At 42.1% G+C, this 27,638-nt stretch overlaps 1 protein-coding gene across 3 annotated transcripts in view; it reads left to right on the top strand.

Annotated features, from left to right (window-relative positions):
* The first annotated feature begins 5,856 nt into the window (after positions 1 to 5,856).
* The window catches only part of gpr107 (G protein-coupled receptor 107), a 75,955-nt gene continuing 54,173 nt past the window's right edge, over positions 5,857 to 27,638 (top strand). For 2 of the 3 annotated variants that reach the window (XR_004416658.1, XM_033049086.1), the window contains exons 1-12: positions 5,858 to 6,002; positions 11,146 to 11,268; positions 13,317 to 13,367; positions 14,681 to 14,769; positions 14,868 to 15,040; positions 15,590 to 15,627; positions 16,069 to 16,122; positions 16,217 to 16,324; positions 18,224 to 18,357; positions 19,762 to 19,837; positions 22,566 to 22,639; positions 23,677 to 23,794. Coding sequence is in view for 2 of the 3 variants with exons in the window: in XM_033049086.1 (XP_032904977.1) it covers positions 5,901 to 6,002; positions 11,146 to 11,268; positions 13,317 to 13,367; positions 14,681 to 14,769; positions 14,868 to 15,040; positions 15,590 to 15,627; positions 16,069 to 16,122; positions 16,217 to 16,324; positions 18,224 to 18,357; positions 19,762 to 19,837; positions 22,566 to 22,639; positions 23,677 to 23,794 (1,140 nt within the window). In the remaining variant the exon portion in view is untranslated. Of the gene's footprint in view, positions 6,003 to 11,145; positions 11,269 to 13,316; positions 13,368 to 14,680; positions 14,770 to 14,867; positions 15,041 to 15,589; positions 15,628 to 16,068; positions 16,123 to 16,216; positions 16,325 to 18,223; positions 18,358 to 19,761; positions 19,838 to 22,565; positions 22,640 to 23,676; positions 23,795 to 27,638 lie in introns of all 3 variants that reach the window. The other variant, XM_033049087.1, reaches the window with a different exon arrangement.

Genomic DNA, 27,638 nt, shown 5'->3' with positions numbered 1-27,638 from the left:
GATGCGATGGTTGATGAGAGGGAGAGATGCGGGCAATGGCATGTAGCTGGAGTTCACCAGGGAAGGGGTGGTAAGGTCCCTGGGGATTGAGTATTTGCAAACTTGCGCTCATGCAGAATGACCCCAAGTTGTCCCTCCTCCCCTCCCCCCGATTGCAAGGAGGCGCCAGAAGGCGCGAGTCAATTTTGGAGGAGGATATGAAAGTAAATGCAAGATTGCACCATTGCGCGCTCCGGTGGTCGGGGGGTACGTGCGCGTGCTCGATGCGGGCGCGCGCCTAGCGTTGCTTCGCGCGCGGGCCCGCTGGGACCCGCCCTCCATTCACACTCCTACCACCAGGCGACCTCTGCAGGCCACATCGACCAACTGCAAGCTCAACACCTGATGCGGGAAACACAAATTGCTGGAAGACGTTTCTGGTCGGAACCTCCCTTCACAGACTGAAGAAGTCCAGACCAGAAACGTCATTTGAACATTTCCCCCCACAGATGCTGCCTGAGCCGCTGAGTTCCTCCATCACTTTGTGTATTGCTCAAGCTTCCAACATCTGCGTTTGGTCTCTCTTTTCCCTAGTCCTGACAATAGGGTTTGGACCTGATACGTTTCTGATTCCACAAATGCTTTCTGACTTGCAAAGTGTTTCCAGTCCTTACACGTTCCCCAGACTCTACACTGATCATTAAGAGACAATTTCCACTAATCTTACACCAATCCCACTTTATTCTTCCCACATTCTTGTCAACTCCCCACAGATTTTACCACTTATCTACCCTCGAAAAGAAATCGACTGTGGCCGATTAATGCACCAACACACATTTTTGTTAAATTGGAGGAGCTGAGACCTAATTTAAATAGTTAGGTCTATTTTAGTTTGAAAATAAAGTTAATCAAAATCGTTACTGTGTCCTTTTTTTAACATTGTATAGCAAATAAAACAAAATTACAAGAACGATGTAAAACTAACAAGTCAAATTTCCTGCATTTTGACCAGGCTCTTGAGGTGCCCGAAGTGTGAGGAAGTCCTTAAGCATATCATAAACAGTGTGTTCCTTCTCCTTGGCCTAATGCTGGATGTTGTAAACCTTTAGATATAAAAAATGTTATGGTCCCTGCATAGCCAGCAGACACATATTTCACAAGGACATTCAATCACAAAATAACACAACTGGAAAATGTCTAACAGCTGTGAATATAGTATTAGTTTAGTTTAGAATACAGCATGGCAACAAGCCCTTGCTCCCACTGAGTCCACACCGACCATCAATTACCAGTTCACTTTAGTTCTATGTTATCCCACATTCTTATCCACTCCCTGCACACTCAGGGTAATTTATTTTACCGAGGCCAATTAACCGACAAACCTGCACGTCTTTGGGATGTGGGAGGAAATTGGAGCACCGGGAGAATATGTGAATCCTGCACAGACAGCACCCGAGGTCATGTACGAATACGGGTCTCAGGCGTTGTGAAAAGGAAGGCTCTTGCATTGGCAACTCTACCATGCCTCAAAAGAAAAAACTCTACGTGCTTGAAGGCCAAAGTTTAATGGCGTAATGCATGATCTAAAGAGCAGATGGTTGGTCGAAACCACACAGGAGATCCAGCAACTCACTGACAAACATGACCAGTGTGTATTCTCCACCATTGTCAAAGTGGAGAATACAGAAACTCAATGGCCCACCTCTAGCAATTAGAAGTTAGTCTGGAAGGCAAGGAACTCCTTAATCGTGACTCTTTCTTTCAGGTGAGCATCTTTGACTGAATTCCACATGATCCAACCCAAGCCCCCATTACCAGAAAACCGACAAGGCATTTCATGATGAAACTGACAAGGTATTCCATGTTGGGGCCTTTGAACATTACAAGCTAAAGAGACTATGGAAAATCCTCAAATGTGTCTGTCCTCAAAAATTAATTGCCATTATATGTCATGATAGCTAGCAAACTATGATTCTAACTGACAATCACAACAGAGACACTCCCAGAAAAACAAGACTGTCTCATCATCCACTACAATTTTCTCAGTCCTATTTGCAATAATATTGCATCTTATTTCCATCAAGCTCCCCACTAGAGAAATTAATGGCAAAATGAACTGAGATATATTGTACCTGCTTCTTCTTCATTGTAAAACTAATGTCACTCCCATCCTCCATGACTGAGCTGCATAAGCGGACACCATTTTCATATCACATTCAGAGACCAAGCTGCAAGTCAATCATCAACTTATCCACTGAAGAAGATGAGAGAATAGGCCTTACACCAAACATGCGGCACATAATAAAGGTATATGACAAGGCCCTGATGAGCATGAATCACTTTCTGTTCTTCACGAACCTCTCCATAAGCGAGTGGTGAAGTTCACCGGCACCACCAATGCATTAGCACAGCCTTTGGCTATCTGAGGAAAAGCTTGCTTGATAATCAAGACCTCAAAATTGGCACAAAGATCATTTGCACAGGTACATGGATAGAAACGGTTCAGAGGCAGCACGGCGGTGCAGCGGTAGAGTTGCTGCTTTACAGCGCTGGAGGCTTGGGTTCGATCCCGACTACAGGTGCTGTCTGTACGGAGTTTGTACGTTTTCCCTGTGACCGCGCGGGTTTTCTCCGAGATCTTCGGTTTCCTCCCACACTCCAAAGACGTGCAGGTATGTAGGTCAATTGGCTTGGTGGATGAGTAAATTGTCCCTAGTAGTAGGATAGTGTTATCGTTGGTCGGTGCAGACTCGGTGGGCCAAAGAGCTTGTTTCCACGCTGTATCTCTAAACTAAAAGGGATATGGCCCAAATGCAAACAAGTGGGACTAGTTTGATAGGATATCTTGGTCAACATGGATGAGGTGTACCGAAGGGCCTGTTTCCATACTCTTTCATTCTATGGCTGCCTACAGTGGGCACCTCAAAGCATTACCACCAACACTGCAGACATTTGGTTTTATCCACTTACATGATCAGAGGGGAGAAGAAATGTTCACTTTCACAACAGAGATGCAGGAAAATACCTCACCATTCATAGAGCCATGGAGTCAGACAGAGAAAAAGGCCCTTTAGCCCTTCATGTTCATGCTGATCAGTAAGTACCTATCTACACTAATCCATTTACCAGCACCTTGTCTGTAGCTTTTTATGCATTGGTGATTCATCTATCCTGTTCACTTATTCACTCTGATTTATTCTGCGAAAACCACAAACTGTCTTGAGAGGCATCAATCCCAAATATCTTATACGTTAATATTAAGGACCACTTTTCAGCACAAAATACCTCCTGAATGTGGAGCGAAACAAACTGTCAGAGCCTCCCCACAATCTACATTGTGCCTGATTGTACAATGCAATCCTCCTACCAACACTGTGTGGGAATGCACTCAGTCAATAGTGTACATGAATCTGCATTGAATATTCACTGTTGTCTCAATTTCTTGAGATCTCAAAAAATCTGTGAAAAATGAAGAAATTCACTGTTAAAATAGTTAAACCAAATGATGGTCAAAACTTCTGTTTTCTTTCTGCACATCATTCTAAAATTAATTGTCTGCCTTATAAACACTTTTTTTAAACCCACTTTCCAATATCAAGTCAAGTCAAGTCAACTTTATTTGTCACATACACATACAAGATGTGCAGTGAAATGAAAGTGGCAATGCCTGCGGATTGTGCAAAAACTACAGAATAGAATAGAACAGAATCAGTATTTACATGTTAGAAAATAATTTTTTACAAAAGACACAACACAACAGTAAATTAGTACAGTAAATTAGTCCCTGGTGAGATAAGAGTTTACAGTCCTGATAGCCTGTGGGAAGCAACTCCATCTCATCCTTTCTGTTTTCACAGCATGACAGCGGAGGCGTTTGCCTGACCGTAGCAGCTGGAACAGTCCGTTGCTGGGGTGGTAGGGGTCCCCCATAATGTTGCTGGCTCTGGATCTGCACCTCCTGGTGTATAGGTCCTGCAGGGGGGGGGGGGGGGGGAGTTTAGTTCCCATAGTGCGCACTACTCTCTGCAGAGCCTTCCTGTTCTGGGCAGAGCTGTTCCCAAACCAGTTTGTGATGTTGCCGGACAAGATGCTTTCTACAGCCCCAGAGTAGAAGCACTGAAGGATCCTCAGGGAGACTCTGAATTTCCTCAGCTGCCTGAGGTGGTAAAGGCGCTATCTTGCCTTACTCATCAGTGCGGCAGTGTGTGTTGTCCATGTCAGATCCTCTGTGATGTGGACTCCCAGGTATTTAAAGCTGCTCACCCTATCCACATAGTCCCATTTATCTCCAGTGGCATGTACATCCTCGGATGTTGTGCCCTTATAAAGTCCACAATCAGCTCCTTAGTTTTTGTGACATTCAAGAGGAGGCGGTTGTCCTGACACCAGAGTGCCAGATCAGCCACCTCCTCCCGGTAGGCATTTTCATCGTTATCGGAGAACAGGCCCACCACCACAGTGTCATCAGCAAACTAGATGATGGAATTGGAGCTGAACCTGCCCACAGTCATGTGTGTACAGGGGGGGGCTAAGGACGCAACCCTGGGGGGATCCTGTGTTCAGGGTGAGGGGGTTGGATGTATGTCTCCCCATCTTGACCACCTGGGGCCTGGTGGTGAGAAAGGCCAGATGGGGAGAAGGCAGGAACGGGGTACTGATTGGGGATGATCAGCCATGATCACATTGAATGGTGGTGCTGGCTCGAAGGGCCGAATGGCCTACTCCTGCACCTATTGATCCAGGCACACAGGGGAGTGTTAAGCCCCAGTTTCAGCAGCTTCTCAGCTAGTCTGGTGGGGACTATCATATTGAAAGCTGAGCTGAGGTCACTGAACAGCATCCTCACACTTGGTTTCTTGGTCCTCCAAAATATTCCAAATAGAATTTAAACTGGAGGTGGTGAAGTGAGTGCTTAAGGTGAGAGAGAGCGGTGTGCAGAACCTGGGAGACCGCATCATCCATGGATCTGTTCGGACGGTATGCGAACTGCAGCGGGTCCATGTTGTGAGGGAGCAAGGCTCAAGAGAGAGTTAGGAGTGTTCTAACTCCATGCCCTAAGCTCCCAGTTGCATGCCATTTAACACCCTTCCCATTCCCACACTGACCTGTCCACCCTGGCCTTGTTCACTGCTCGGGTGAGGCCCAATGCAAACTAGAAGTAAAATTACCCCCGGGTAGTCTGCAGCCCAATGGTATGTATGTTGAATGCTACAATTGCGGATAGCCTCTTGTATTCCCTCCTCTTCCCCCACTCGCCCTATCACTCGTTCTCCCCCCCCCCCCCCCTCCTCCCTCCCTTCCTAGTTGCAGCATAGACAACCCACCCACAATATCCGTTTCCCCATATGACCTTCATCTGCACAGGAGTGCATGCAGTTCTGGTCACCCATTGCAAGACGCATGTGGGGGCTTTAGAGAGGATGCAGAAGAGGTTTAGCAGAATGCTGGCTGCATTAGAAGGTAGACACACAATACTGGAGTAACTCAGCATCTCTGGAGAGAAGGAATAGGTGACGTTTCGGGTCTGGAAGATCCCCTCCTTCCACACTCCCCTCCCTCACATCTCCCCTCAGCCCTGATGCAGACTGGATGGCCTCCTCCCTCTCCTCTCCTCTCCTCTCCTCTCCTCTCCTCTCCTCTCCTCCTCCCTCCTCCCTCCTCTCTCCTCTCCTCTCTCCTCTCTCCCCTCTCTCCCCTCCTCTCCTCTCCTCTCCTCCTCTCCTCCTCTCCTCCTCCCTCCTCCCTCCTCTCTCCTCCCCAGATGCTGACCAACTCCCTGAGCTCCTCTTGAGGTTTGTCTCTCCCCGCTGCCGTCTGCGTCACTAACGCGATGACATCACACGCCGCCGCTGCCGGTTGCCATGACCCCCGGGCTGACCCCTGACCCGGAAGCTGCCCCGGGTGGTGACGTTGTTGACAGTATGGCGGCGCCAGGCCGCTTCGTTGGCCGGAGCTGGGCGCTTCTGCAGTGGTTGTTGTGGCTGACCTCGGTCCGCGGCCGGATACATCATCTGATCCTCAAGGTAAGGCTCCGAGCTCTTGCATCGGCGCTGCTCCTTCTACAGCCGGCTTTGGAAACGTCGTGAACGCCGGAGGCAGCTTGACATCGACCCAGACAGCTGGCCCTGTGTTACGTTGTCTAAAAGCCTTCACCCGCACATCTCCCCTCAACGCGGGACAGCGCTGCTCCACGTCGGAATTACGTGAACACGGTGCAGCATACAACACAAAACTGGCCCTTCGGCCCAACTTGTCCGTGCCGACCAGGATATCCCATCTGAGCTGGTTCCATTTGGCCCATATCTCTAAACCTTTCCTATCCATGTACGTGTCTTAATGTCTTTCAAATGTTGCGTGTCTCAACTACTTCCTCTGGCAGCTCATTCCATATAACCTTTATTCTCTGAATGAAAAGATGCATGTTAAATTTTTACTGCTCTCACCTTAAACCTATCAGCTCCAGTACTTGATTGCCCTACCTTTGGCAAAAAGTATCTACACATTCACCCTATCAACATTAATATGCTTCTATAAGATCTCAGTCTATGTGCACCAAGGAATAAAGTCCAAGCCTGCCCATCCTCGCCCTATAACTTAGGCCCCCCCAAGTTATGGCAACATCCTCGTAAATGTTCCATGCACTCTATCTAGCTTAATGACATCTTTCCTACAGCAGGATGACTAAAACAGAATGCAATACTCCAAATGCAACCTCACCAACGTGATCATAATCAACTTGATAATTGATCCCTTTCCATCTGTTAGTTCTTACCTCTTCTAAACATCCTCACTCTTATTGACCTTCAGTTGCATTGTTTGCAAAAGCACCCCGTGAGACCACATCACATGAGAGTCCTGTGAGTGTAAGCAAAAGTAGTGCAGCAAGCCATTCCACTGATTTAGCAGAACGGACAAGTTCAACCTGCTGGTAACGAATATCCAAAGAAAAACATAAATAGTGGAAAAATTCAGCCGGGCAGCATCTGTGTAAAGAAAGATCATGGAACGTTTTGTTACTCTTCCTCACTCCCCTCTGTGCCTCCCCCCATTCCTGGTTTTCTCTTTTTAACTGATGCCACTTGACTGACTGAAATCTGACAGCATTTATGTTAGTTTCTGATTCCAGCATCTTCCGTTTTGATTGTTTTCCAAAATATGTGACATGTGTTTTGAAATGTCTTATGTGTTGACTGTTGTGACCGAGTAATCTAAATCCTACAAAATGGGCAATTTTGAGAACGAAATCATTTTAAAAGCCACATATTCAGTTATTTCGGTAGTCTGCCTTTTTTTATTGTTCCCACTAAAACCTTCCTAAAATACACTATTTATCAGGTATTTGCTTGCTTATTTAATCTACCTTTGTAGCCGCCTTATGTCCTCTTAACAATCTGCCTTCTTGTCTATCTTGTATTCATATCAAATTTAGCATGCAAACTATTTGGTTTTGTTTAGAGATACAGCGTGGAAAATGAGGTATCACTGAGTGCGCATCGATCAACGATCACCCATACACTAGTTCTATGTTATCCCAATTTTGCATCTTACACACTAGGGGCAATTTATAGACAAATCTGCACTTCTTTGGAATGTAGGAAGGAACCAGAGCATCCAGAGAAACCCACGCGGTTGAATTGAATTGAATCCTTTATTTGTCATTCAGACCTTTCGGTCTGAACGAAATGCTGTTGCCTGCAGCCATACATGTAATAATAACAAAACACAATAAACACAAATTAACATCCACCACAGTGAGTTCACCAAACACCTCCTCACTGTGATGGAGGCAAAAGTCTTAGAGTTACTGTCTCTTCCCTCCACTTCTCCCTCTGCGCCGAGGCGATACCCCACCGGCCGATGGTAAGTCAGTCCGCGGTTCAAGCTCCGCGGCCCGGGGGGTGGTCGAAGCTGCCCGCAGCTGTTGCAACGGGTGCTCCGGAAAACAGGCACCAGCCTGTGACCTGCGAGCTCCCGACATTGTCCTCCATTGGCCCGCGGCCGAGCCCCGGATCCAGGTCGCTGCCGCCAGAACGCCGCCGTAGCACCGTCTCCGCTCCGCACCGGTCCGCCCACACGGCAGCGTCTCAGCCCCGCACCGGACTGCTCACACGGGAGCACCTTCCAGCCGGGAGCCGGTCCGCCCACACGGCAGCGTCTCAGCCCCGCACCGGGCTGCTCACACGGGAGCGCCTTCCAGCCGGTAGCCGTGCCGGCCGCACAGGAGTGTCTCAGCCCCGCACCGTCCGCCCTCACCGGAGCGCCGAGTCGTGCCGCTACCCGGACGTCGCCACAGCTCGAAGACGGCCAACCTCGCGTTGGTGAGTCCTGGCTGGCTCTACCTCCGGACCCTCGAGGTCGGTCGCAGGTTGGAGGCTGCCAGCTCCGCCATTAGGCCTCAGCGCAGACGGGGGAAGAGAAGGGGGATACGACAAAAAGTCGCATTCCCCCGAAGGGAGAGACAGAAAGCTCTGTTTCACCCTCCCCCCACACACATAACACCACCTAATAACCAAAAAAATTACTAAACTAGACAAAAAAAAAACAACATAAAAAGTAAAAACAGACAGACTGCAGGCGAGCCGCAGCTGTATCACAGCGCCGCCACTTCCGGTTGCAGTGGAAATGTACAAATTCTGTACAGACAGCACCCGTAGCCAGGATCAAACCCGAGTCTCTGGTGCTGTAAGGCAGCAACTCTGCTGGTGTGTCATTGTGCATCACCCAGATAATTTAAATAAATTATTAAAACTTAATGTCTTTGCATCGTTCCCTGTGGTGTATCACTCATTACATCATGCCTACCTGGAAGAATCCCATTTATACCTCATTTTCTGTTTCCTATTAGCCAGGCAATCTTCTATGACTCAAATATGTTATCTGCTGCAATATGAGATTTTATTTTCTGCAATAATATTTGGTGCAGTACTTTTCCTTCCAGAAATCTAGGTGTGATGCATCCTTAAGTTCCTCTTTAACCACAACATATGTTCAAAGAACTTCATTAATTGGCCAAACATGTTTGATCATCATCCTATCGCAAAGCTATGCTGAGCTTGTCAAGATTTCATCCAGATATGTTGCAATTTTTCATGAGCCCTGTTCTAACATCTTTAACTATCCGAATGACAGATGTTAAATCTCACTGGTCATTCAATTCTTGCTCTCTTGTCTCCCTCCAGATTTAAATAATGAAGTTGCATTGTTAACTTACAAAGTAATGCAACCTTCACCAAATCTAGGGAATTTTAGAAAATTAAAAGCTGTGCAACAACTACCCCATGAGCCATTTTTAAGACTGGAGGATGAACCATCAAAACCCAGGGATCTGACAGGCTGCGGCTCTCGTAGTTCAGAACATTTCCATGATGATTATTTTCCTGAGATCCTCCTAATTCCGGATTTATCGACTATTTCTGGGATGTTACATAGCCATTGGGGTGAATACTATGCAAAATATCTATCTTAATATGCCATTTCCATATTTTGCAATTTAATTCCCGTCCCATTTTCTATGAGGCAAAAATGTAACTTTTTATCTACATTTCCGGTGACCTTCATTTCACCAAAGCCTGATTTAATCTTTTTTATTCGTTTTTTTTCTCATAGAAAATGGAAAATAGGTGCAGGAGGAGGCCATTCGGCCCTTCGAGCCAGCACCGCCATTCATTATGATCATGGCTGATCGTCCCCCATCAATAACCCGTGCCTGCCTTCTCCCCATAATCCCTTGACTCCACTAGCCCCTAGAGCTCTATCTAACTCTCTTAAATCCATCCAGTGACTTGGCCTCCACTGCCCTCTGTGGCAGGGAATTCCATAAATTCACAACTCTCTGGGTGAAAACGTTTTTTCTCACAGTCTTAAATGACCTCCCCTTTATTCTAAGACTGTGGCCCCTGGTTCTGGATTCACCCAACATTGGGGACATTTTTCCTGCATCTTGCATATTTTGCTATTTTTATATTTTGTCCAATGTTTTGATCGGGCACCTGTCTTTGCACAATTAAATGCTTTTTCTTTAAGTTTGATGCATTCTTTTTCAACCTTTCATGCTGAGCTTTTTCCTTGCAACCAAAAACACTTATTTTGCAAAGTCATCTTAAAATAGCTTGGGACCATTGCATATTCAGTATCTCTTTGGCTACAAAGTGGATTTGTTGTGGATTCATTACAAGGCGTGGGATTTAAAGTGCAAGCATATTCAGGAGATCCTTGCATTACATAAATATTCCCAAGCAGAAACAGATTGACAGGCAGGATAAGAGTAGCTGTTCCCAACCATGAGAATGAACCACTGTAGCTACTTCATAATTCCCCCAAATCACCCAGCCCCACTGTCGCCCGTAGTCATTGCAATTCTTGGGAAAGGTAAAAAGCCCAGGAGCAAATATTCTGCAAAATGTTTCTCTGATCCTTTAATCAAAACCAATCCAGCAGTTCATATTGAACAAGTGTTTACTATCAGTAAACTACAAATTGTTGTCTTTCTAAATATAGCTGAGCTCTGTACTATGTGTTCTGGTTCCTTGAAGTCAGCCTTAGATGGCTTCACCTGATCTATTCCCCAAGATCACAAAATTTTAGTTTCCCTTAGAGATACAGCACGGAAACAGGCCCTTTGGCCCACTGAGTCCGCACTGCCAGCAAACCCCACACACAAACACTATCCTACACACACTAGGGACAATTTACATTTTTATGCCAAGCCAATTAACCTACAGACCTGTAACGTCTTTGGAGTGTGGGAGGAAACCAAAGTTCATGGAGAAAACCCACCCAGGTCACTGGGAGAACATACAAACTCCACACAGACAAGCCCCCTTAGTCAGGATCACCCAATTAATCTGTTCACAGCAAAATGTCAGAACATTTCATTATATCAGGGCTTTTTGGAGTATTTAATTGTGATTTTTCAGTCAGGACGATTTGTCATCTGCAGTTTAAATGCTTGTACAGGACATGGGGTAAAATATATATTTTTAAATGAATGTTGCTGTACTTGGGACTTGAACGATTATAATTTATTTTACTCCAACTGTTGATTTCAAGATAAATACATACTAATACTGTAGTTGTAATCAATAGATTATCTGTATACAAGTTTAATATTCTCTGATTGTGGAAAATTATTGCAGTAATTTACAGAAAGGCCTTTTCTTTTTGCAGGATGATGTAAGGCAAAAGGTCCGTTTAAACACATTTGGTTTCTTCAAGGGTGGAAATATGTCTGTGGAAATGACCAGTTTTACTCCAACGGGGCTGGATTTCAAACATTTTGAAGGAGCTGCGGTAAGTTTAGTTTTAACTCCATTGCTCTCTTTCAGGGATCAGTTGTTGTTCAATCAGGCTTGGACTTTCGGATGTATTTTTATAGCAATTCTGTATAGTTTGCTACTGTCGCACTATTTTCATACAACAATCCCAATGTCTTCATTGCAAAATGTCTCGAAACAATTTTGGGTCTCTTGTTCTATTATTAAATTAACGTGATTCATTAATCAGTTTAATTAAATCATAGGATTAAATTAAGTGTCAGGGTATCTATCAAGTTGCCGGGAATTATCCAAGAATGCACTGAGCTCCAGAGTTTCTCCCTGGACATGTGGTGGCATATCCAGGCCGCAACACAAGTGTACAACAATCTAGTCCACCTGCCCTGTAAAGGTTACCTGTTCCACATCAGATCCGTTTAATCCCTTAAAAAAAAAAAACAAATACCAAGGAATTGCTGAGAGAATACTGCAATTTTCATAATCTTGACGAATTTCTAATGCTTTAATTGCATTGAAATTGAAAATTCGCAAAGTTGACCTGAAATTTGCTACTTTGAGTTTCACAGAAAGACATCATGCAGGTCGAGGACGGGATTAAGAAAACAAGGGGACTACCAGCATTTATTGCCAAGGTGATGGAAGGGAAAGGGGAAAAATTCAGCAGGTCAGAAGCATCAATGTCGAGAAACAAAATTGGGATTTTAGGTTGATAATCCTTAAATGCTGATGAATTTTCATCAACATGAAATGATAATTTAATTCTCTCTTCATGGATGCTGCCTGACCTGCTGAGTCTTTCCAAAATTTTTATTTTTTCATTTCAGATTTCCTGCCCCCTACCAACTCTCTTCCCTTCTTAACTTAGAAGTTTGGGTGTGTTTAGAAGTTAGGAGTTTAGAAGGTTGAGAGGGGACCTCATTGAAACACAGAATAATGAAAGGCATAGATAGAGTGGATGTGGAAAGGATGTTTCCACTGGTGGGAGAGTCTATGATCAGAGGTCAAAGCCTCAGAATTAAAGGGTGCTCTTTTAGAAAGGAGGTGAGAAGGAACTTCTTGAGGCAGAGGGCAGTTAATCTGTTGAACCCATTGCCACAGATGGCTGTGGATGCCAAGTCTGGATATTTTTATGGCAGAGATAGACAAATTCTTGATTAGAACGGGTGTTAATGGTTATGGGGAGAAGGCAGGAAAATGGAATTAGAAGGTATAGATCAGCCATGATTGAATGGGGGGGGGGGGGGTAGACTCGATGGGCCGATTGGCCTAATTCTACTCGTATAACGTGAACATGAACTCTCACCTATATCTCCCCTCCACTCCAGCCCCCCTCCCCCTCACTACTTTCTTTCCCTTGGCTTCACAATCCACAACTCTTCATTCCTGCAATCTTTGTTTCTACAGTATTTGGCTTTTGGATATTTGCTACAGCTATCCACATATGGAGTACTGCACACTATTTTGGTCTCTTTTCTGAAGGATACTTTTGAATTAATAACTGTTCTGGAAAAAAAACATTTTATTGTGTTCCAGGATGAAAAGGTTGACTTGTGAATTGGAGAATAAAAGAAAGATGAGTGATCTTCATAAAATGTATAAAATTATTAGAGGACTTGACCCACCAGATGCTGATGGAATGTTTCTCCTCATGAAGAAAACTGGAACATGGGAGGTGGGGAGTATAATTTCAAAGTAAGGGGCCACTGACGTAAGAGGGAGATTTGGAGGCATTACCCCACAGGGTTGTAAGCATGTGGAATTGTACATGCCAGAGGTAAGTGGCGGTCAAGTCATTGAACATATTCAAGAGTCAGGTCACCTATGTTTGGATTTTTAGGAACCAGTAGGAGTACTGAGAAACAGCTGCAAAATGAGTTTAAGACCAAGGTCAGATCAATCATCAGTGGCAATGCAGACACAAGTGATTGGAGGGCCTATCCCAACTATTTATGTTGTTGTGAAATGCTTTGACACATCCTCTGGTGTATAGGATACCACATAAATACATATTTTTCTTTCTCTTTCCTTTTCATCCTCATGTACTAACATTTCTTAATATTTCAGTTGGGGCTAAGTTTGGACCGAACCAAGAACGATGGTTTCTCATCCTATCTGGTAAGTCGCAAGAAGTTTGCAATTAACATTGATTTTATTGTGGTTCTTTCAAAATAACTATGTATGTGTTCTTTTGCACAAATGGTAATTCTAGCTTTACAACCTCAGTGAGTGTGAGTAAGTAGTTTGTTGAACTTTGGAAGGCATCAGTGTTGAGCTTGCCTCCTATCTATACTATTATTAGTTTAGTTTAGAGATACATCACTTCGGCGATTTTTCAGCTGACTGCCGGCGACAGAGACACACACACACACACACACACACACACACACACACACACACACACCACACACACACCACACACACACCACACACACACACACCACACTCACACCACACACACACCACACACACACACCCACACACACCCCGCACACACACCACACACACACCCCACACATCACACACACACAACACACACCCACACCACACACACACAATACACACACACACAAACACACCACACCACACACACACACGCATACACACACTCCACACTCACACACCACACACACACACACCACACACACACACACACACACCACACACACACACCACACACACACACACACACCACACACACACCACACACACACACACACACCACACACACACACACACACACCACACACACACACACACACACACACACACACCACACACACACCACACACACACCACACACACACCACACACACACACCAACTTTAAGAATATAAATTGGAATAAAGAATCTTGACCCCAGCACAGGTTAACCTTCAAAACTACTATGTAAGTTTAATAGAACTATATGGATGGCTGTTCTCAGTGATTGTCTTCTGAGTTACCCATGTGGCAAACAGTTAACACTGCCCTCCTTGATTCGGCCAGCTTTGTGTTTGTGCCTTAATCCTGGAGTGAGGGGTATTTGGTAAATAATATTTTGCATTAAGTAGCATCACGATGAAGCACTTCAATCAGTCTAAAAGGTCCCAACATGAAACGTCGTCTATCTATCCCCATCACAGATGCTGCCTGACCTGCTGAGTTCCTGTGGCACTTTGTGTTTTGATGAGGAGAAGTTTCTTTATTCACAGGATTGTAGTATTCTTGACTCACGAGTTTTGAAATCTCATGTACATTTTAGGCTGAGAGCACTAGAATTATTGATGTTGATGTAATATAGGATTATGAGGCAGTCTGGAAAAGTAGAGTTAAGGAATGAACAATTGGGCTCATATCATTGTGACCTGATTCTATTACTTGTTTTCCTATGTGGTCATTAATCTAGGTTAGAAACAAACTTTTAATTCTGCTATTTCTGTTTTTATCAGGAAGATGAGGTTGATTTTTGCTTTTTGAAGAAAACACCACCTACTGAAACACCTGTCACACTTTTCCGTTTTGACTTTCAAACACCACAGTGAGTACATGGCAAAACAAATCTAGGCTTTCGGATCATCAGTGACAGCAGATTTCTTGTTCCTTGGTGTTCTATTTGCATCTCTTGTTGATTCCCAGTATTACAGTTCAGACGTCGGGCAGCAACCAGCCACATGTCAGTGATGTTGGATCAGCAGGGATTCCGCCATCAGAAGACAAAGCCAGCAAGGTGAACACCCACAGTGAATCCAACCAAGCTGGAAAAGCTAAGGGGAATGAAACATCAGCGAAGTCTGTGGAAGTGCAGAAAGGTAAGAAATGGAAACATGTTTCTTCTTGGTGCCTTTGATCATTGAGAAGGTTAACCTGGAGGGTTCACATTCTCAATGAGTATGGAGGCATTAAGCCGATCAGAGATGTTTGCATCATTAGCTGTATCTATATATAAAGGTTCGAGGTTATAATGTGTTCTGATGCTGAGTGTATTACTGAAACTGGAAAATGTGGATGGAGGTGGGGAAAGTTCCCAGGTCAGTTTTTAGTAATTCTGCATGTTGGCAAGGCCCCTAAAGTGAGGACTGCAAACCTGAAAGAAAACTTTGGCTGATTAGTGTATCAGCTTTGAATAACTAGTAAGAATATTTGACATCGGGTGTGGCACATTGATGGCTCTGATACTGCACCAGTATTACTGTCTACTGCATGAGTTTATGACCTGGAAGTTTTAATGTTAATTTCCTATTTTTATTGAGATTCTAGGCGTAAAAACTGGAGGAATATTGTTTGAAAATATTTCACAACGTTAAAATGGAAACCATTAATGACTCTTATAGTAAGGAAACATTTTGTTTTCTTTGCAGAAAAATCAAAATCTCTGGATAATGCACTTGAACTAAAGGTTAGTGAATTTTTTGTGTTTAAAAAAAAATGTTTATTTTTCTTTGGTTGTCACTTAAGTGATAAGGGTTTGTTTTTATATTTTCGTTTGAACCTATGTAAGGCATGCGGTCTTGCATGATATTGAGAAACTGGGTGGGCTCCAATAAATTGATTGTACTGTTATTGTATATTTATCTGAATGTTATTGCATTAACTGGCCTTTAAAGCTGTTTAAAGATTAAGAATATCATTGTTCAGTTTGTTGGGACATAAGACAATTAAACACTCTTGACTCTCTTGAATGCAATGACAGCATGATGGATATATATATATATTGAAGCGTTCTGTCCTAGCTGTGCAACTTGTGAGGAATTTGTGAATAACTGTTATGCCATAAATTATTACTTTCAGAGGTTTCCATTGAAAACCAGCTGTAAAATAATAACTGTTCTTATTCTAGGCTGTGACGGAAACGATTTCACTGCGGAAAAATAATACATCTTATTCATTCAGGGTAAGTTGATGGTACTTCATAAGCCAAACAATGTCGGCACAAGGTTACCCGAAGTGGCAAATTGTTTACCCTGGTGTGTTTTTATTTTAATCAGTTCGCATTTACCATCAATACGGAAGAAGAACAAGGGCTTTACAGTCTTTACTTCCATAACTGCTACAGCGACAAAGCGATTCTACAGTCTTTTAAATTTGACATGGATGTAAGTACAACAAAGACATCTTTATTCTTCATGGAGCAAGGGAGCTGTAGGAACGTAAGCAATATCATCAACATTTAGTTCAAGCAGTTATCTATTTATAATTATGTAAAGACTACAGTATACATTAAACAAATTATATTCATTAAATATAAAATAGAAAGTGCTGGAAATGATTGTCAAGTTCTTGAAGACCTGACAAAGAGAAATATTGTTTATGGTCAGAGAGTCATTTTACAAGGGTTCACATGGCTTTGTTATTCAAATACTGACAATCCCATTATTTATGTTTTGCATTTGATGCTGTTTTCTTATGGTTCAGATTTAACACTTTAAATTTAAGATGGCAAAAATCCTGTCATTTTCTTTGATTGTTGGGACACAGTCTGCCTTTTGATAGCTTACCAAGAAGGCTACCCTTGCTTGCAACAATGTTGAATTTTCCTGTGTTGAAGCTGTTGTCATTACTTCATAACTGAGGTTGCGAAACCGGACATTTACAGCACTCAAAAAAGGGGAACCCAGCGGGTCAGGCAGCGTTTGTGGTGGGAAATAGATAGTTGATGTTTTGGGTCAAGACCCTTCACCGCGATTGAAAGAATAGATGGGAAGGAACGAGTATAAAGAGATGGGAATAATAATTAGCACACGGTGGATATAGGTGAGGATGGGTTGATTGACAGATGTAAGTCAGGTGGAGGAGGGAAATGTGGAGATAGCAACAGAAGCTGGGAGGTGATGAATTTAAAATAAAAGACTGCAGATTTTGAAATCCGATATAAAAAGGTGAAAAGTGGAAGTGAAGAGGATTGATGGTGTCAGATGGGAACAACAGAGGAAGGGAAGTGGATCCAGTGGGAAATGTGTGAGGGTGATGGTCAGATGGAGTGAGAAAGAATTGGGGTGATGGGGAGCTGGTGGTTGTAGTGGGAAGAGGTGGGTGCATGAGAGGACCAAGGTAGATGGAAGAAAGAAAGATACGGGTGTGAATTATCTGAAATTGGAGAATTCATTGTTCATGCCATCAGGTTGTAAACTGCGTGGGTGTAATACGTGGTACTGTTTGTCTAGTTAGGGTTCATTATGGCCGTGGAGGATTCCGAGGATGGGTTGGTGTAGCAATGGGAAAAGGAATTAAAATGGCTGGCAACCAGGAGCTCCAGACAGACATAATGGACAAAGCACTAGTGTGCAGCAAAGCCATCACTGAAGCCGTGTTTGGTCTCAGCAAAGCGGGAAACACATAGAGAGCACCAAATGCAATAGATGAGGGTGCAGGCAAATCTCTTCCCCACCTGTCTCACCTGGAAGGGTTGTTTAAATTCCAAGATGGAGGTGAAGGGACAATTGTCACACTTTCTATGGTTGCAGGAGAAAGTGTCTGGGGAGAGGGATGGCTGGTGGGGAGGGTTGAGCAAACCTGGGAGACATGGAGGCAGAGGTCCCTGTGAAAATCAGAAAGGTATGGGGAGGGGATGATATGGCTGGTGGTGGGATCACATTATATCACATAGCATCGCCTCTGACACACTTGGAGGCTGATTAAAATGCTAGGCTGATTAACCTCACATTCCTGCTTTGGGGTGTTGCACTATGTCAGACCCTCAACCTCAAGTTTTAGAAATGGTGAAAATATAATTCTATCAGGCAATGATTACTGAACTCCCGACATGCTCTGGATATAGAATGTAATTTCACCAGTTTTATTAAATTTATGTCATTAAAAATGAACTATTGTAGTAGGGAAATGTCTACTTTGTCTTGACTTTACTTACTTTTATGCATCCTAATTAAATATCCCTCATTTTATGCTCTACTGAAGACAAGAACTGCAAAATAGCCAACTCGTGATAGAATCGTAGATTTATTGCTGCAGCAGTGATCCATTTGATTTTCTTACAGATTACCATCGTGGAATACAACCCTGGCAGCTACCTGTCTGCAGGGGAGATCCCTCTGCCAAAACTCTACATCTCCATGGCTTTCTTCTTCTTTGTGGCAGGAGTTGTCTGGGTTTATATTCTCCGAAAACGCAGGTACCGTGCAACTATTTACCACGTTGGATATTAAGATCAGCTGTGTGCAGTTAGATATGGATTGTCCACAACAGCATGCTGGGTTGTAGCAATGTGGGGTTTTATACCAGTTGACCAAGTAAAATGTTTTTGACCCAATGTTTTAAAATTAGATTCTGTAAATGATCAGATGTATCATTCTGCTTTGAATTTGGCCTTACTACCTCGATGCCTTTCTTGGGTTTACAACAAACTCCAACAGACTGTAGGTGTTAATGTGGTGGATAGGGCAAGACATGTTTGCTTATTCTATAAGAGAGGTTTAGAGGGATATGGGCCAAACAAGGGCAACCAGGACTAGCTTAGATGTAGCATCTTGGTCTGCATGGACAAGTTGGACTGAAGGGCATGTTTCTATGCTATGAGACTCTGACATGTTGCTAGTTTGATATTCTTCGATAAATAGAATTGAGTCATTGGCTGTTATCCTAAAGTATTATGCAGTAAAACTAGAGATCGGTTTACTTGCTGACTGTAAGTTCAGGGAGTGACCCCTGTGACTAATAGTTGCAGTATCTGTGGTTGATGCTGGACTTAATGCATCTTTACCAGATACTTTTGGTGGTTATAACACAACAAAAAGTCTTCATTAACTAGTTATTGAAATGAAGGACTTTGTCCTGCCCCTACCTCTCTTCCAGCTTTCTCCACACCACCCCCTCCCAACTACGATCAGTCTGGAGAAGGGCCCCGACCCAAAAAGGTTGTCTATCCATGTTCTCTAGAGATGCTGAGATGCTGCCTGACTGAGTTACTCCAGCACTCCAAACTTCACTTGGTTTTAACATGGTTTTCGTTTGCATTGCATGGATAGGAAAGCTAGAGAGATGAATATGTGAAAATGGGACCAGCACAGATTGGCCACCTTGATTGGCATTAAAATGTTTCCCCTGAAAAATATCCTACACAGTGCAGTTCATTTATTAGGGTGCTCCTGGCAATGTGCCCTGCTCTCAACCGTTTAATAGTGTTTTAATGTATGTCAAAGAGCATATGAAGGAAATAATGGATTTGGACTCGTGCCATAAATGCAACACCATGATAATCTTTCATGTTCATAAATTTACCAAATTTAAAAAAAGGAGAGCAGCTGGAAGAACATGGCAGTTCAGAAGTCACCTGAAGGATTTTGTTATGTTTAGTTTTTTTAAATACAGCATGGATACAGCAGGCTTTTGGTCTGCCAACATTTGTTGTGATTCATGTGGGACACTGTCTGCAGAATCAAATATTTAAATTAATTTTATGTTCACAGTAGAAGTATTGTGAATGTGAAATAATTTTGGGTTGACGGTATTTGTTATCTCGTGAAGCAAAATTACAAGTGTGATCTATGTATTTACCATGTGCATTCTTTTTGTTTAGCAATGATGTTTTTAAGATCCATTGGCTGATGGGAGCGCTGGCATTTACGAAATCTCTTTCGTTGGTTTTTCATGCAGTAAGTCACTGGTATTTCAGTTTTGTTATAACAATGAAGATCATAGTATATCCGAATAAACTCAGCCTGTGAATTTAAGCGGTGTTTTTAATATGTTAGATTAGATAGATTAGATTTTATTTGTTGTCATTTGAACCCAGAAGTTCAAACGAAATTTAGTTTCTGCAGTCATACAAACAAGTAGAAGAACCAAACAACACAATTTACACAAACATCCATCACTTGTTCTCTACAATTACGAGATACACTAGTATATCATTTGGGGTTAAATTTTGAGCTTTCCCCCGATGTACCTACAGCAGCATGTTCTTGGTCTCAATCAATGAGACAAAGTTGGTGACATGAAACTTTAAAGTATTGCCTTAATTTATTTGCTTTGTTGGAAATAGGAGAGGAAAAGTTGTCATTAATAATAATAATAATAATAACTTTATTTATAGAGCACTTTAAAAACAACCACTGTTGCAACAAAGTGCTGTACATGACTAATCATGGACAAAAAATTATTACACGACAATAAAAACATTAAAAGAGAGAGTAAAAACAATAAAAAAAACATTAAAAATACTAAAACAGGAGCAAAGTCTCATGCAGGGTCAAAAGCCAAGGAATAGAAATGGGTTTTAAGATTGGTTTTGAAGATGGACAGTGAGGGGGCCTGTCTGATGTGCAACGGCAGAGTGTTCCATAACGCCGGAGCAGCAACAGAGAAGGCTCTATCCCCTCTGAGCTTCCGCTTAGACCTCGGTACCTCCAGTAGCAGCTGATCAGCTGACCTGAGGCACCGGGCAGGAGCGTAGGGATGAAGCAGCTCAGAGAGGTAAGGCGGGGCGAGGCCATTTAAAGATTTAAAAACAAATAAAAGAGTCTTAAAATGAACTCGAAAGTACACCGGGAGCCAGTGGAGGGAGGCCAGAATTGGCGTTATGTGCTCCCTTTTTCGAGTTCCAGTTAAAAGGCGAGCAGCAGCATTTTGAACCAACTGGAGACGAGCCAGGGAAGATCGAACAACTCCAAAATAGAGTGCGTTACAGTAATCCAGCCTAGACGTGATAAAGGCATGGATTACTGTTTCAAAATGCTGCCGCTCAAGAATGGGCTTCACCTTTGCCAGCTGCCTTAAATGAAGAAGCTGGACTTTGTGTGCCAGATTTCCAATGCAGCCAGTTTTATAATAGTGCATGATAGCGGTTTTCTCTTTTTCGTGGTGAGGAAAGAATTGATTTCAGAGCTGGTATTTTAGGGTTCTTCTTTTGTCTCAGCATTTATTTCCATTATTGTGATGAAGAGCCATTTTATCACTAAATCTGCTTCACTATTTCTTTCTAACTCCAATTTTACCTGTTACCTTTGTACGGTCAGGTATTTTGCGCGATGGCAAGTATCTTAAATTGTAGGTAGCATCCTAATTACATTTTTCAAATGGAAATATTTTGTTTTCTTTATTGACCAGTTAGGGTGTCAAAGGTTACATGGAGAAGGCAGGAAAATGGGGTTGAGAAGGAAAAATAAATCTGCCGTGGTTGAATGGTGGAGTAGACACAATGGGCTGAATGGCCTAATTCTATTCCCATGTCTTATGATCTAATTGGGGCATTGGTTTATTGTTGTCACGTTTATCAAGAAGAGCTTAGTTAAACGTTTTTTGTCAGCGCGCTATCTGGTTAAATCAAATCATACTATAAATGAGTACAATCAGGCCACACACGTCCAACAGGTAGTTCAAAGAAAAAAAAAGCAGAGTGCAGAATATAGTGTACAGCATTGTAGCATCACAGTTATAGAGAAAAGGTCTAATGTCTGCAATGAGGTAATAAGGTAGGTTGGAAGATCAGGACTAGGCTCTAGTTTATTGATACAGCCCAGTGTTGATTTGCATCATTGTCTGGTCATGGATGGCCAGGAATGTTCCCGAGATTCACCATGAGATTAAATAAGAACAGAAGATGCTGGTCGGGCATCACTAGTGGGAAAGCAAAAATGTAAGCATTTGTACCAATGATCTTAAATCAGAATGGTGTGATAACATCATATGTGCAACATCCATAATATTTGGCGTTTGAATGCATTTACAATATATCTGTATTGTTCTTGATGGTATGAGCCAAGCATACAGGTTTAGTTCCGTTCGCATTTTTAAGTTCAGAATAAACTAAACTCTTCATGAATCCTTGAAATACTAAATGTCATGATGATATTTAAGGTGGTTTGACAAAATCTGATCTTATCTCCACAAAAGTTAGTTATTGCATATGTTAAATTGTTATTAACCAGAATTTATACAGTATATGCTCTCGGACCATTTGTACCCTTAATGTCTCATTAAAATGCAGCTGTTAGTGTGAGGCGAGGTTTGTTTCACTATTGAGTGAGTATTTGTGGGAGAAGTTGTTAGTGTCCTAGAGTGATTGCTCTGAATGGTTTTAGGGACGGTATCCAATGCAGTAGTGAAGCATTGTCTAGTTCATTGTACCTGTACCTCACAGTACTCGTTCATACGACAATAAACTCAACTTGAACTATATGTGGGGCACAGTAGGAATTAGTCTTCTGCTCCCAGTGGCCGGCTCAGATATTCGATCTCTGATACAGAAAGCTGAGGTAACTGGTGAACTGGGGAGTTTGCACATGTAATGACCCCAGAAAAACACAAAAGCATTTAGTATTTCAGATATATATATATTCTGGTGAAATTAATATCTTTATTTTTCTCTCCTTCTCTCCACAGATTGATTATCACTTTATATCCACTCAAGGATACCCTATTGAGGGTTGGGCTGTGGTGTACTACATAACACATTTGTAAGTTTGTTTTCTTATTGTCTCTTTGCTATAAATGAAAAACAAGTAACAGGTACAGTTGTCCAAAGGGCTGATTAATAAGTTAATTGGCCTCTCCAAATTTCCTCCCAAGTGTGCAGGGAGTGGATGAGAAAACTAACTAGTGTGATCGATGGTTGGCGTGCACCCGGTGGGCCGAAGGGCCTGTTTCCATGCTGTATCTTTCGATCAATCAACATACTTCATCCTCCCTGTGCCAACTGCTGCAGTGAGGCGATCAGACTAGCACTACTGTGGATGGAAGACTAGAAGATTTGAACAAATTACACTCTGCTATTCTCACACAAGGTCATAAGTGATAGGAGCATGTTGTATTCCGCTTGGGTAGCTCACAACCCAACGGTATGAACATTGAGTTATCCAATATTAGATAATCAACCAACCCCTCCCCCCTCCTGAACTTCTTCCCCCCCCCCCCCCCAGTATAGTGCCCCACCTGGTCTTGCACATATTTCTCCTCTTCCCCTTTCCTTCCACCAACATTCCTTCGTCTAGCTTCACAATTCACAACTCTTCAATCCTTATCTCACACCTTTTGTCTTGGTGGCCTTTGTCCAATCATCTGCCTATTAAAAACCCCTCTCACCTCTCTCCATCTATTTTTTGCCAGATTATGTCCTGCCTCACCTCTTCCAGCTTTCGTCCCCCACCCCGCCTCCCATCAACCCCCCCCTCACCACCACAGTAGTCTGAAGAAGGGTTTGACCCAAAACCTCACCTATTCATGTAGTTCAGAGATGCTGCCTGACCAGCCGAGCTTGTGCACTTTGTATCTGTCTCTGGTTAGTTAGATGTCACGTATTAAAATACAGTATTTGCTTAATATCTTCAGTAAATTCCATGAATAGAACTGAGCATGCAAATGTACAAGGCATTGTTTCTGATTCACTTTGCGCTGACAACTATAATTTTCATCATTGCAGCTAATGAATGTGTCTTTGTCATTGACTGCCCTTGTTTCATCCTCTCTGCTAACAATGCCTTTTGTTTTTTTTAAGGTTGAAAGGTGCCCTGTTGTTCATTACGATTGCACTGATAGGAACTGGCTGGGCCTTTGTTAAACATATCCTGTCGGACAAAGACAAGAAAATATTTATGATAGTTATTCCACTCCAGGTAGAGAAAGTATTAATAACTGATGTCCTTTTTGCAACATTGAATCTACATTTCTGCCAAATGTCTGGCTTCTGTGTCTTAACACTGGATGTTTAGTGAAAAGAAAAAAATATGGCACTAAGCAGGATTTGTGTGTTAATAACAAAGATAGTAGAGGAATAGATAGGGTGAATGCACAGAGTCTTTTAGCGAGAGTAGGATTTCACTGTACCAATTGGTACATGTGACAATAAATGTCTCTTGAATCTCTTGAATCAAGAACCAGAGGGCAAAGGTTTAAGGTGAGAGGGAATAGATTTAATAGGAAACAGTGGCAATTTTTTTCACGCAGGGTGGCAAGTAAATGAAATGAGCTGCCAGAGGAGGTAGTTGAGCCGCCTACTATAACAATTAAAATACATTTGCACATAACATGGATAAGAAAGGTTTAGGGGGCTATGAGCCAAACACAGGCAGGTGGGCCGATTGTAGATAGGCCATTTTGGTCGGCATGGGCAATATAGGCCAAAGATCCTGTTTCTATGCTGTATGACTATGACAGTGAAATAGAATTTGGGATAGGGGCATAGATGGGTGAATGCATAGTGTCTTTTTCCCAGGAGAGGGGAATCAAGAAACAGAAGCCTAGGTTAAGGTGTGAGAGGAATGATTTGATAGGAACCTGAGGGACAACCTTTTCTCATGAAGGGTGGTGGATATGTGTAAAGACCTGCCACAGAAAGTTGTTAAGGTACAATAAAATTTAAAAGAGATTTGGGCAGGTACATGGATAGGAAAGATTTAGTATGATACTAGACTAAGTGGGACCCGTTGGGTCCCAGCTTCACACGGGAGGGCTGGTCCCCCAATGCAATATTCCACCTCTGCACCACTTCCAATATTGCTGGCCAGTGGGGGGAGGGGGGGGGGGGCTTTCTGGAGCGCTAGTATGTGTGTTGTGGGTCAAAGCGACTGGTTTCCAGAGGGCTAGTATGGACATTGTGGGCTGAATGGATTATTGGGCTGGCACATCAGTCACTCTGGCCGGGCAGCTCAGTCACTCTGGCCGGGCAGCTCAGTCACTCAGTCTGCTGTGCTCTGAAGGGACTGGTTTCCAGAGGGCTAGTATGGACATTGTGGACTGAATGGATTTTTGGACTTGCAGTTCAGTAAGTCATGGCTGGTGGGCTGGCAGCATTTTAGAACCAATAGACACTTTTTGCAACCATTTTGGAACCAATAGCCACTTTTTGCAACCATTTTAGAACCAATAGCCACTTTTTGCAACCATTTAGAACCAATAGAGACACTTTTTGCAAGCATTTTAGAACCAATAGACACTTTTTGCAAGCATTTTAGAACCAAATAGAGACACTTTTTACAACCATTTTAGAACCAATAGAGACACTCTCTGCAAGCATTTTAGAACCAATAGAGACTTTCTGCAAGCATGTTTAGAACAATTAGACACTTTTTGGAACCATTTTAGAACCAATAGACACTTTTTGCAACCATTTTGAACCAATAGAGACACTTTTTGCAACCATTTTGAACCAATAGAGACACTTTTTGCAACCATTTTGAACCAATAGAGACACTTTTTGCAACCATTTTGGAACCAATAGAGACTTTTTGCAAGCATTTTAGAGCCAATAGAGACACTTTTTGCAAGCATTTTAGAGCCAATAGACACTTTTTGCAAGCATTTTAGAATCAATAGACACTTTTTGCAAACATTTTAGAACCAATAGACACTTTTTGCAAACATTTTAGAACCAATAGACACTTTTTGCAAACATTTTAGAACCAAAAGAAACACTTTTTGCAAACATTTTAGAACCAATAGACACTTTTTGCAAGCATTTTAGAACCAATAGACACTTTGTTGCAAGCATTTTAGAGCCAAAAATACACTTTTTGCAAGCATTTCAGACCCAAAAAAGACACTTTTTGCAAGCATTTCAGACCCAAAAAAGACACTTTTTGCAAGCATTTCAGACCCAAAAAAGACACTTTTTGCAAGCATTTCAGACCCAAAAAAAACACTTTTTGCAAGCATTTCAGACCCAAAAAAGACACTTTGCAAGCATTTTAGAACCAATAGACACTTTGTTGCAAGCATTTTAGAACCAATAGAGACACTTTTTGCAAGCATTTTAGAACCAATAGAGACACTTTTTGCAAGCATTTTAGAACCAATAGACACTTTTTGCAAGCAATTTAGAACCAATAGAGACACTTTTTGCAAGCATTTTAGAACCAATAGAGACACTTTTTGCATGCATTTTAGAACCAATAGAGACACTTTTTGCAAGCATTTTAGAACCAATAGACACTTTTTGCAAACATTTTAGAACCAATACAATTTTGCAAATATTTTAGAACCAAAAGAAACACTTTTTGCAAACATTTTAGAACCAATAGACACTTTTTGCAAGCATTTTAGAACCAATAGACACTTTGTTGCAAGCATTTTAGAGCCAAAAATACACTTTTTGCAAGCATTTCAGACCCAAAAAAGACACTTTTTGCAAGCATTTCAGACCCAAAAAAGACACTTTTTGCAAGCATTTCAGACCCAAAAAAGACACTTTTTGCAAGCATTTCAGACCCAAAAAAAACACTTTTTGCAAGCATTTCAGACCCAAAAAAGACACTTTGCAAGCATTTTAGAACCAATAGACACTTTGTTGCAAGCATTTTAGAACCAATAGAGACACTTTTTGCAAGCATTTTAGAACCAATAGAGACACTTTTTGCAAGCATTTTAGAACCAATAGACACTTTTTGCAAGCAATTTAGAACCAATAGAGACACTTTTTGCAAGCATTTTAGAACCAATAGAGACACTTTTTGCATGCATTTTAGAACCAATAGAGACACTTTTTGCAAGCATTTTAGAACCAATAGACACTTTTTGCAAACATTTTAGAACCAATACAATTTTGCAAATATTTTAGAACCAAAAGAAACACTTTTTGCAAACATTTTAGAACCAATAGACACTTTGTTGCAAGCATTTTAGAACCAATAGACACTTTGTTGCAAGCATTTTTGAACCAAAAAAGACACCTTTTGCAAGCATTTCAGACCCAAAAAAGACACTTTTTGCGAGCATTTTAGAACCAAAGGAGACACTTTTTGTAAAAATTTTAGAACCAATAGAGACCTTTTGCAAGCATTTTAGAACCAATAGAGATACTCTGCAAGTATTTCAGACCCAAAAAAGACACTTTTTGCAAGCTTCAGACCCAAAAAAGACACTTTACAAGCATTTTAGACCCCAAAAAGACACTTTGCAAGCATTTTAGACCCAAAAAAGACACTTTGCAAGCATTTTAGAACCAATAGAGACACTTTTGACAAGCATTTTAGAACCAATAGAGACACCTTTTGCAAGCATTTTAGAACCAATAGAGACACCTTTTGCAAGCATTTTAGAACCAATAGAGACTTTTTGCAAGCATTTTAGAACCAATAGACACTTTTTACAAACATTTTAGAACCATTAGACACTTTTTGCAAACATTTTAAAACCAATAGACACTTTTTGCAAGCATTTTAGAACCAAAAGAGACATTTTTTGCAAACATTTTAGAACCAATAGACACTTTGTTGCAAGCATTTTAGAACCAATAGACACTTTGTTGCAAGCATTTTAGAAACAAAAAAGACACTTTGCAAGCATTTTAGAACCAAAAGAGACACTTTTTGCAAGCATTTCAGACCCAAAAAAGACACTTTTTGCAAGCATTTCAGACCCAAAAAAGACACTTTGTAAGCATTTTAGAACCAATAGAGACTTTTTGCAAGCATTTTAGACCCAAAAGAGACACTTTTTGCAAGCATTTTAGAACCAGTAGAC

This window comes from Amblyraja radiata, chromosome 32 (assembly GCF_010909765.2).
Source record: "Amblyraja radiata isolate CabotCenter1 chromosome 32, sAmbRad1.1.pri, whole genome shotgun sequence".
Lineage (NCBI taxonomy): Eukaryota > Metazoa > Chordata > Chondrichthyes > Rajiformes > Rajidae > Amblyraja > Amblyraja radiata.
Note: the sequence above shows the minus strand (reverse complement) of the source record. Positions and strands in the feature narration are given on the sequence as shown.